This window comes from Mirounga leonina, unplaced genomic scaffold (assembly GCF_011800145.1).
Source record: "Mirounga leonina isolate KUSES-001 unplaced genomic scaffold, KU_Mleo_1.0 Mir_93, whole genome shotgun sequence".
Classification (NCBI taxonomy): domain Eukaryota; kingdom Metazoa; phylum Chordata; class Mammalia; order Carnivora; family Phocidae; genus Mirounga; species Mirounga leonina.
In genome coordinates this window covers 3,737,826-3,749,748 of record NW_023270854.1, presented here as the reverse complement: position 1 = coordinate 3,749,748, position 11,923 = coordinate 3,737,826, and the positions used below count along the sequence as shown (strand labels likewise).

Here is an 11,923-nt window from a genome sequence, read left to right as displayed (position 1 = left end):
ACTGGACCAGGTTTCTGTTGGTTCAATTTTGCAATAAAAGTGGAAAGTATACAAAGTATACGTTGATTTAGTATTTATCAGCAGGTACTCTGTCCCAGCCGAGGAGTGCCGGTGAGGCAGGCTTTACCTTCATGGAGTTCACAGTCTCCAGGGAGACAGACATGCAAATAGATAGATTCTGGGGCTCCGTGGAAAGTGCTAGAAATGAAGTATGAGCAGAGCACTAATGGAGCCCACAGGTGAGAGTAACTGTCTTTGCCTCGACAGGACTGGGAAAGTCGTGAAAATAAATAAGCCACTTAAGGCAGGCAAGCAGCAAGCTGCCTCTGTTATCACCCGCCAGTCCCTTTATTAACTGAGAGCTGCATTTTTTTCAAGCTGCTTGATCAAGGAAAAGGTCCCACCTGGAAGCCTGGAGTCTCCAGCATTTCTCGGATTTGCGTTTGGGGGTCTCCAGAGACCCCGAGAAGTTGACATACCTCTCTGCTCCCTGGCCCAACCCGAGAGCCGTCTACTTCCCCTTGCCTCCACCTGGCTCTTGCCCTCACTGGCCTCCCTGGGAATTTTTCTAAGGTCATCGGGCTCCCTGCCTCCAATCTTGATTCCCCAAACTGCACCCAGCTCTGTGGGTGAACGCAAGTGGGGTGATGCTCTTGCTGTTCCTGCTCAACTCCGAGGCCCCTCCTGTGGGGGTGGCGGCTTGGCCACAAGTGCTCGGGTAAGTCAGAGCCCCACACAGAGGGCGGGGGCCAGAGGCTCCCTTGGGCGGCCTGGGGGCTCGTCCCCTCGCACACGGTAATGGTAACTGGAGCTGGGCGCTGGAATGCTGCTCTCCGGCCTCTCGCCGGGGCTATTTGCCTGTTCCCAACCTAGATCGTAGCTGCAACTCAACTGGCTTCCTTTTTGATACCGAGATGCTTTCTTACCGTTTTCCCAGCCAGTTCTTCCTCTGATTACTACGCTGGTATGTTAAGAAGCACTCGGATGGATTGTAACTTTTCCCCGATGAAGGCCACGGCCTCTTCAATTACTGTAAATTCTGTGGGCCCATCTACATAAAGGCTACACACGGTGCCACGGTGCCTTTTCCAAGTGATCTGATCCGAAAGCGGACAGCAGTTGGGTGCTCTGGCTCTCCTCGGGAGAATTGTAAAATACGGTTGTGAATGCCGCGCACAAGCCGGCTGAGGGCAGACCCACGCAGGACGGCTGGTGTTTGCACCGAGCGCTCCCACAAAAGGACCGTGTTTGCCTGGGGACCCCGGGCAGGAAGGACAGTGGCATGGCAGAGTTTGACTGTAGAAGCTGAAGGAAAACGGGAAGAGTGTAGGTCCTTTTGAGATCTGCTTCTATTTGAAAGGCAGTGAAAAGGTGGAAGTGAGGCGTCTGCTGTCACCGTTTGCAGAGCGGCCCCAGGGCAGTCCCGTTACCTTTCTGCAGCCTCCAGACCTGCCTGGATATAGTTGCTACAGAGCACCCTAAAGAGCAGATGGACGGCGGGTGTCACAGCTGAGTGTCAGAAGGAAAGGCTAATGTAAAGAAGTTGGAAACGTGCGATAAAAGGCAGCCATTTTCGGAGTTGTATCACATTCTCGTCTTTGTAACTCCTTCCAGGTAGCCTTCGGGTTGCTCAGAAGTGCCTTCTGATACGGCCTGTCCCAAGACGGGAATGTCTTCAAACGCAGTGTGACCCTGTGCCTTCCTACTCCAAGTGTGTTCCCCTGAGAAGCAGCCTCGGCATCACCGGGGAAAGGCAGGCTCTCAGGCCCCACCCTGGACCTGCGGCATCGGGACCTGCATCGCAACAGGTGATGTGTGTGCATGGTGACCTGGGACAAGTAACGCTTTCTAGGGGGAAAACAAAACAAAACAAAAAACAACCAGCCTTGGTCTGAGAATTATCCATGGGCCCCAGGCTCTGTTCAACCAGTGCCTGAGGGATCAAAGGCAAATCATTTCTCTGCACCTTACTCTTCCCATCTCTAAAATGGGTATCCCTCCTCTATCCCTCTTTGCTTATCTAATAGTAAAAGAGGGGAAGATAGTGACCTTGTTTTCAAATAGTCAAATTTGTAAGCAAGTTTCAAGAGGGCGCGCAAAGTGTATGTAAAAGTTGAAACGACAGATATTCTTCGGCAATGACAATTTAATTTTACTGCTTAGAGAATGAGCAGATTTTCCAGCTGGGGGTGGGGAGGGGACACCGGTCCTGCTTCACTTCTGTCTCCTTCCATGTACCCTGCTGTACCTGGATGTAAGAAATTCTCCAAAAGGTACTTCGAGCAAAGACCCTCAAGGAGACAATTCAATTTCCAAATGTAAATTCCAACAACATAGAGAGGGGCCCCTATTGCTTCCAGTCCCCTGGTGAGAAGCGAGGTTTTCTATGAAATGAGATTGCCTTTGACATTGTTGCTGTTCCCAAGAAGGGTATTTTCAATGTGAAAAGAAGCTGTTTCTATTGGGAAAGGATTTGTTCATGTAAAGTTGAAAGTTTGCGCTTGTTATGCATGAGTTCAAGGAAGACAGGAATGATGTAGAAAGGCATGAATGTTCAATGTCATGTGGTTTTGAAGGGCTTGTCTCTGAGCGTGAGATTCCTGCCACACGTGAGCACACGTGGGACCCACTAGTGTCTCTCCCCATCCCCATCCCCTGCCCCTTACACATCCCCCTGCTGCCGGCACACGCGTCCACGCATTACAGCCCTGAGTCTGCTGGATTCAGAGTTGATTTCAGGTAGAATGGCAGATTCAGATTCTAGATGTTTTGCTGGTACAAAAATTATGATGGTCAAACATTGGCTTTCTATAGGCAATAATATAAGCAGGTGAAATGACTCTAGGAAAAAAAAAATCCCACTCAACACATGATAATAAAGATTTTATTTGATTTTCATGATTGGACATCCAAAAATACATTGATAGGACAGAGGCTTCCTTGTAGCATTAAAACGAAATTGTGAGCATTCAGCCCTTAATTCCACTGAGTACTTTATCCCCCAGAACCCTGTGTGGTATTTAGATGACACAGAATCAAATGATCTGGAACCATGACTTGTGCTCGATTCAAGGGGGTCCTGAGTGAACACACTTTCGCAGTCTGAACCGTGATATTCTTCCTGGGTTGATCGTCATCTCATCCACAAAAAGATTTATAACAAAGGCCAGTTGTTATTCTGCGCTACTATTAATCAGCCACGTACTGAGGGACCTTGGCAGATTATGAAGGGGATAAGCCTGTGATTGCCCTGTGCCCTGGGCAGGCGCCTGCCTGTGTTCTAGCTTCATTTCTGAGGCTGGTGAACTCTGTGACCCTAGAAGAGGCACCTATCCTTCCTGGGCTTTGGTTTCGTCATTTATACAATGGGTAGGAGTAGACTGTCGATTAAATCCCAAATTTTGCCATTTAAAGGACAACAGAGTCTTCTCCTTTATGAGGGGCGGAGAGTGTCCGGGCTCCTTCCAGCTCTAAGTTCCTGCCGGTCGACCTCCCAGGGGCAGGCACGCAGGTGGCGAGGCAGACTCTTCTAAGCAGGACGCCCTCGCGTCCCTGAACACGTCCCTACATCTCCACTGACCAAAGACATCGTCCATGCAAGTCATTCTAACATACAGTTTAGCCCTTTGGTGCAGAGGGTAAGGCAGGACAGTGGCTGACGATCGTATGGAACCCTTTTCTGAGCTCAAAGCAGCAATGCATCTCTCCTATTGGATGCCACCGCCAGTCAGCAGGGTGTGTTTTGATTATTATTTTAATTTCGTGTTGGCAGAAAGGCACTGTCAGTGCCCTTCAAGGGAAACTCTTACTTTGGGGGGCTGTTGGAATCTCTGTACTCCTGGCTCAGTGCTTGCCAGCACATACAAGGCACATATTGGTTCCCCCAAACTACTCCTTACAGTACTTCGCCTCCCACGTGAGGGATCCAAGACACGCTTCCTGGGAGTGTCCGCACCCCTGGAGAAGCATGAGCCAGCCCTGAAGGGCAGGTCCAAGCTGGCAGAAGCCATCCTATTGGGAACAGATGCGAGCTCAGTCTTATCGTCACAGTTCATTGATACGCAGATCTAGGGAAAGGCTTACATAGAAACCTCACACGCCTACCTGATTTGACCTTCCCTGAATATCAACTCTCTACTATCAAGAATTACTTGTGGGTAAAAATATTCCTTACGTATTTTGGATAGCGTTTTTTTTTTTCTTTTTCTTGTGGCAACGTCCCATAGTTTGCTCAGGGTCACAGCAATAAGGTTCTCATATTGAACATTCCTCTCTTTATAAGTTGAAATAACAATGCTAAAGGTCTAGTAAGCAATAGAATTTAAAGTTTAAAATGTCCATATCCGTGGTATGGAGAATCCAGAGTTTCATGTCTGACTTCTGAAATGTGATCTTAAATCTTTAATTCTGGGCCATAACTACAACATTAGTTACAGAAAAATCGAACTTTCAAAAAAACCCCAACCAATCCCCAACCCCAAGAGTACTGAATAATGTTTGCAGAGATAAATTTTGTGTCTTTAAATAAGTACTATAAATAACAAACAATCTTTAATAAAAGAAGAGAGAGGGAAGGATAGAGAACAGTGATTAGGAGCCCATCAAATCAGGCCATTTCACATCTGGGTTACATTCATAAAACGTGTATTGTAACCCCTAGGAAATTATCATCCACAGTTGATTGCGCTTGGTCTTTTTCTATCGTATTTTTTCTGAAAGTTGCACGTTGCTCATCTGTTTTCAAATAAATCTAAAATGTGGTATTTATCCCATATGTACATGTGGTAAAGTGATCAAGAAAAATATTTTCAGTACTAAACACCCCATTTTAAAAGAAATCCTGAATGTAGTAAGTTCATGCTAATTGGGAACTCTACGAAGGGGTTAAAACGTTACCCGTTTCAAGTAGGGTGGCCATTATAAATGTTACCCAAATAAAAGCCAGAAACAGGAAGCCAAAAAGCAGGTCCCTACGGCAGGCATGTGTCTTAAATGATATCATTTGTCAAGTTTCCAGCGTCTTGTGGTGGGGAACACAAAAAGAAGGTCTGTGTTGTACTGAGGACATTACATCCTCATTAGCTGGAATGTTCCTTAAGTACATAACGCAGGATTTTCATTTTAATAAGCAGCAGCTACTTGTCACTGCACTTTCATTAGATAAATACTGAATGTAATACTAATGACCATTTACAGAGGCTCTATCCTACTCTTGAGAAACTCCATTCAGATGAAATCATATAGTAACAATGTATAGAGCCTATCAAGCGAAACTTCCGTGTCATTTCTTTGTGAACTACTCCCTAAAAAAAAAAAAATTTTTTTAAATGCTGACAATATTTACTAGCAGGAGTCATCGTCAAAGAGACCCGGAATCACACCATAGGTTTTTTTTTTTTTTTTTTTTTGCATGCAAAACAAATGTGAAGGAATAGCATTTGCTTTTTTAGAAGTCACAATGGAATGGCAAAGAATAGCTTCTCAAAGTCAAACCCCTCCATCTGCCCAGCCAGAGCCCTCAAGGCTGAGGTGCAGAGAAGGCCACCCTGAGAACCGAGAAATAATTCATCCACCATGATCGCTCAGCCCCAGCCCTGTCTCTAAAACAAAGACTGACAATTGCCCTGAATTATGGATGTACTTTTTGTGATATGTAATACAGTTCAGAAGAAAGGTGTTGAGAGCATTGCACCATTTCACCTCCCATTAGAGGCTGGTCCTGAACGATAATCCAAGAAGATGAAACTGATACTGAACTATGACCCTCAATTTACAAATCATTTTTCAGGATAAGAAAAAAAAGTTTAAACATATTTTTGGCATTATCTGAATGGGTGGAATCTTTCATGCTTGTTTTCTAAGAATAAATGAAAACAGCATGCACTGGAGTTCCTGAGTTTGGGGAAAGCGAGCATGAGGTTTTCACATTATATTTTATTTTAAACCTGGGTGTTTGGAAAAAAAAAATTTTTATGTCGCCGAATTTAGTATATTCCTTCAAAACATCATAAATTTCTATTCTGTAGCTTAAGGGATCCATCCGTTAAAATGTTGGTCTTTCATCTTTATTACCCTCCCATTAACATGAAAGAAACCGGGACGCACTTCAGTTTCGAGGAAGCAATTTAGTTGGCAGTGTCCTTGCTCCTGGAGTCTCGACGAAGGGAGAAAGTGCATTATGGTTTAGACTTCACACATCTATCTGCATGGGCAGCAACAGATACTACGTGAGATTTCATCATCTTCTTGGATGGGATGACTTGATTACCATGTTCGCCCATTACCAGTCCCTTCCTGTGCACTTCCGTTCCTAAAACCTGTCCCCTCCCCTGTGTGCGTTTGTGTATCTGAAAGCCAGGCAGCGTCTCCTTCCCTTTGGCCAGAGCTGTTAGGTCTGAGAGGGGCAGATTAATAACCGAGCCCCACGGTGGGCCAACCTCTCTTGTACCCCGCATAGTAACCCCGTGCCGTGAGGCGGACACAAAGAGCCTCGCGTCGGGCTGCTACCCTTCTTCGTAACTCAGAAGCATCACAGCGGCACTAGCCTCCGGCGCTATTTGTCTTTAGTGCAGTTGTGACACTTCGGCGTGATCCATAATTTGGCGGCTATTTACCGTGACATCTCCCTTCAGTGCAGCCCTAACATTCAGTGAGGCCATTATTTGGTCCCATTTACCATATAAATTGTATTGTTGTGCGTGCATGCTAGCAGCTACATTAGGTACCTGAAAATGAGTAAATCTTGTAAAAGAGATACCAACAGCTATTCAGCAGTAGGATCCCCTCGCTCCTCAGATGGGAGGAAAGAAAAATTAAATATGGTCGCCAAGCTTCCTGGAGCATCTTTAATTGCGGTCACATTTATTTAGCATTTAGAGACTCCGAAAACCCAGGGCTTTGAAAAATAATCCGGTGGGCTTTGCCTTCAATTAGAAAGGCACTATGGGATTTCCAACTTCGCGACCAGAGCTGGAGCCTTCTTTGGCAAGCTGAAGGCGAGGAGGCGGGCAGCTGGGCTGCGAGAAGGCTTGTGACGTTGCTCTCACGTGTGACACGGGCAGTGGGCACTAGTAAGGAGGCGCAGCTCGTTCCCACAGAACGCGTGGGGAAGTAAAATGGGGACACAGGGACAGCGCGCTCTGCCACGCACTATTCTGTTTCCAAGATCAGAGATAAAACGCACCGTGTCCGAAAGTCTGAAACACGAAGCGAACGTCTGATTATTTTAGATTGCGTCAGTCCCTCCTCTGCACTGTGCTGTCTGATACATCCTACTTCAGGCCTAGGAAGGATGCTATTATTACTCTCTGGCCCTGTGCCTAGAGAGTGCTTTCCCTTTGTTATGCAGACTCTCCCCATGGATGCAGCACATCCTCTCTCCCCCTTCCCAGGCAGGTACTAAGTTTTTAAAGCTTGCCCCCAACCTCTGTAGTATCCCTTTCCAAAGCCTGCTTTTGTCTTAACAGTTTTCAACACCAATTTGCTTCTTAAGGGCAGAGAAACTTCCAGTTCCACACAGGCCTCACTGGGATAACTGGGCATAAAGCATTAAATAATAGACACTTTTTAAAAAGAGGTCTGCGTTCACATAGTCATTTTTCTATTGACCTAACAAAAATCAAAGTTTTGGGAGAATTCCTCCAAATTTCTAGTTAGAGAGTTGGTGATTTATAGAAAAGGAAGGGCCATTTCCTGGGAATATGGACTCTGAAAATATATGGCTGCTTTTCTGCTATATCTCTCATTTATTAACTGCTCGTTAGTGTACGACCAAACTCTCCCAAAGCAAAGAATTTGTGGACTATTTTCAAGACCGATTTTAAAATCTCATCAAGCTGAAGACATACTGATTTGATCAGATCTTGCATCAGGAATTAATTTAATTCTCTGGAACAATAAAATCTGGAATGAGACTGTCCATGACCAAAGAATCGAATATAACGGTTTTACCTCTGAGCCGTTGAGAGAAGTTTTTATTAGCATTTTTTTCAAGGGAGGGGCAACCACCCCCCTCCAAAAAAAAATCAAAAAAAAAAAAAAGAGAGAGAAACTTATTCATTAACACCTGACTTTTGTTTTAAGAAATATTATACCCCTTAACCAACTACAAATAACTTGATTTGAGTAATTCTGAGGACTAAAATGCCCATTTTCTTTCTCCTTTGATTTATGTCATTGTTCTGTTTTTACAGCTTACTGCTGACAGAGCGAGATAATTCAACTACAATTTTTCCAGTGTTTTTTCCCATGTACATATAATCAACAGCCCGGAATACAGACTCCAGGCCAATAAACCTGCCCTCTGCAGACCGGTCTCCAAGGTCCACCTCGCAGACCAGGTCTCCACCCGCATACATCTTAAGCAAGTGGTCCATGGCTGCTTGATACTTAGAAAGGGAATGGTTCAAGAAGAAGCCCCGGACACTGGCAGATTTCTTCAGCAGTTTGGCTGGTAATGTCCCTGCTTTCACAGGAGAAAGGCCAGTAGGAGTTTGGTAGCCAGACACGAACCCAATGACTATCAAGCGCCCCTTGATAGCCAAGGCATCTACGGCCAAGTCGAACATGGCGCCCCCCACGGACTCATATACCACATCCACACCTGCGGGGTACTCCTGCTTCAGGACAGCGCTGACGGGCTCGGTCGTATAGTTGATGGGACGATCACAGCCAATGGATTTCAGAAAAGCAGACTTTTCATCGGAAGAGCACGTGCCAATGACATGGCACTTGGCCTTCTTTGCAAGCTGCACGGCAAACTGGCCTGTGCCCCCAGCTGCTGCCGTCACCAAAACTTTTGTCCCTTCCGACAGTCCTCCGAGCTCGTTCAGGCTGATGTATGCAGTGGTGGCACTTACCGGCAGGGTGACATACTGGGGCTGCAGAGAGGTCACGGGAGCTGCAGCACCAGCTGGCACCACGGTGTACTCAGCGAAGGAGCCCGGGGCCATGTAGGCCACAGCCTGGCCCACGGCGTACCTGGCACTGGCCGACAGGCCTAAGGCTACCACCTCTCCCACACCTTCGAAACCTACGTCAAAGGGGGTCTTGACTGAAGGGTCATATCGGCCCGCGGAATAGTTGACGTCAGATGCATTGACACCGACAAATCTAGAAGAAAGCAAACACACAAATACATTAAGGTGTTCTCTTCGTCAAGGCCTTGATATTCCACTTAGAAAAATTCCTCTGATTCCAATGACTGTGGATGGGTGGCTAAGCCATCTATCCTGGTAGGATTCCAAAAGGATAAAAAATAAGTCAGTCCTGATATTCAGTTGAAAAAGAGAAATTAAACAAGTATTTGGTCTATTTTATTTTTTAAATCAGGTTAGGGTCATTTCATACCACTTTAAGCATCAAGTTATTTATTTCACATGCTATTTATTTTCCTCCCCTTTCTTTCAAAAGGAGAAATAAAGCATTAAAAAAAAAAAAAAGTCAGGAAGCCCTCTTATATACAAACTCCACTGGAGCTATGAGTTGGAAATTAATTGGCCTCTTAACAAAGATGTTAAAAAACAACAGTGAGATAAAATATATTCAAAGAAATAGCCTTGCATTGATTCTGGCAACAATTTAACACTTTGGATAATAACAGTAATGACAATGATATTATTGAAGATTGACGCAGTGTGCAAGGTCATCGGTTGTTACACGTTACTGCGGGGTTGTTTAAAACACTGTTAGAGTGTCTGCAGCAAATTTTCTTTCTGATGTAACTATGTCCAGCATGAAAATATGCATTTTGATTAATTGAACAAAAATTGTCTCATAAGGGTAGGGAGTTTTATGGAACATTCAATATCTTACAGTCCTTTTCAGATGAAAAGGAAAGCAAATCGTCACTATATTTTTCCTCAACAAGAGGCAGAGACATAACTTGATTAATACCAGATGATTATTTTCACTTTGGTATCCAGAGTCAATTTAATTGCGAGGTCGGTATTTTTACCAGCTTTTTTTCATCTCAGTATACCTCATAACAAAAATATCCTGATACCTAAGGAAAAAAAAAAGCCGTCTACTAAAAAATGTCAGGAGGTGGCTTAGACACATAATGGAGGACCCTAAAAATGTCATTTCCACCTGTAATGAAATGAAAAAGATGGTGGTGTCTGGTGGCACGAGGAAAGCTGGTAAGTAGGTCATTTTAAAATAATTCACTTTTAATTTAACTTAATAAACCAAAACTGCCCTGTGCAAGGATCCACTTCCACCATATTATAGATAACACTTGGCGCTTATAAAGGCTCCCTTATGATTATGCCCTGTATATCTACAATACTGAAAGCTCTCTACATACTGTAGAGAGAAGAAAGCAGGAAACCATTTCTTTGGGGCATGTCAAGCTGCGTTCAGAAGTTAGCACACCACACAGCCTCAAGAACACACTACAGAATCCCACAGCCAAGGATGATAACGCAGTAATGAAAAGTGCGAAAAATGATTCTTTGCTGGTTTTTCATTTGGGATTTAATACCAAGATGCTTACATTCTGTTTTGGGGCTGGGGGGCCCCCTGCTATCTTCCCTTTAAATTTACGTAATTCTCAAGGTTGGGTCTTTCTAGAAAGGACCAGCTTCCTCAGAGCAGCCTCCGGACTTCACAGAAGGCCGCCAGGGCAGAGCCCAGCTGGAGCGTCTGGGCCTCCCGCGCCCCTGCTGTAGGCCCTAAAGCCAAGTCCAGGGAGGGCTCTGCGGAATGGAAGTGAAGGGGCGGTTTGCTCCAAGGTGGGACACTGAGGCCCGACCGCCAGCTCCGGTCTCTGGGCCCACAATTAACCCTTCCCGTGCCCCTCTCCCCTCCTGTCTCCGTCCCCACTGGAGAGGCCCTCTCCTGCGGGGCAACCGCCAAGCCTTGGGGGTGGGACACCCTGCGGCGGCTGGCCCCTGGGGTTCTCCCCACCGCCAAGGAGAGCGCCTTGCGGGGGAGGGGGACGGGCTGCTGGAGGACAAGTCTCCCCCACGCTCCCTCTGTGGTTTGCCACTTCCCCGGGGGAGGTGACACGACCAAGCAGGGCACACGTGGGAGAAAAGTGGAGGGGAGGGGGCGCAGCGCCAGAGGGGGGAGCGAGGCCAAGTCGAGGTGGGAGTGGGCTCCGCCGGGAGCTGGGGTGCCTGCGGTGACCAGCGGCAGCTTGAGGTGACCCCGGCGCGCCCCGTCCAGGTTGCAGACAGCGCTGCGTCTCCCCTGCGGCACCCCTGCGCGCCCCTGCCAGCCTGCGGGGCGCCAGAAGTCCTTCTGACCTGCGTCCCCTCGGAAGTGCCCGGCTCGGCGGCCTGCCTACCCTGCCGTCCCGGCCTCCCCGCCGCCACTACTGCGAGGCTCTGTCGCTGCCTCCGACTCCCGGAGCGGGCTGCGGCCGGGCCGAGCCGGCGGGCGACGGGGCGCAGGGGCCGCCGCCCAGGCCCGCGGCCGTGACCTCGGCCTCCCTGGGCCGGCGGGGTCCGGTGGGCAAGCGTGGTCAGCGCCGGCCGCGGGGCTCGGGCCCAGGGGCGGCCAAGCTCGGGTGGTGGTGGTGGGGGGGGGGGGGTCCGGAGCACAGGGCGCGCTGGAGCACAGGACTGCGGCCTGGGGCGGCCGGACCTTGACCTTGGCCTCCGGTGCACCCCGTGTTTCGTGTCTCCTCCTCCCCCTCCCCTCGTCCTGCCGCCTTCTAAACTGCCTGCGTCGTGGGCACGAGTCTCGGGCTGGTGGCCACAACCCTCCACTGCTCCGCTCGGCGCGCCTCACCCGCTGCCGGGTCTCTGGGCCCCGGGAGCGGCCCCCGCCCGCGCCCCCCGGACCCCCGCTTTGAGGCCGCGCGGCCGCCGCAGCAGGTGGGGGCCCGCCGCTGCCCGCACGCGCCTTCATCCTCCCGTGGGCTGCGGGAAGGGCTGCGGGAAGGGCTGCGGGAAGGGCTGCGGGAAGGGCTGCGGGA

The 11,923-nt window shown here is 48.1% G+C and overlaps 1 protein-coding gene across 2 annotated transcripts in view; it reads right to left on the bottom strand.

The window, feature by feature from the left end:
* Positions 1-2,870: 2,870 nt before the first annotated feature.
* Positions 2,871-11,923, bottom strand: part of ZADH2 (zinc binding alcohol dehydrogenase domain containing 2) — a 12,974-nt gene continuing 3,921 nt past the window's right edge. For both annotated transcript variants that reach the window (XM_034996350.1, XM_034996351.1), the window contains exon 2: positions 2,871-9,111. In XM_034996350.1, the coding sequence (XP_034852241.1) occupies positions 8,187-9,111 (925 nt within the window). In that variant the 3' untranslated portion in view covers positions 2,871-8,186. The remainder of the gene's footprint in view (positions 9,112-11,923) is intronic.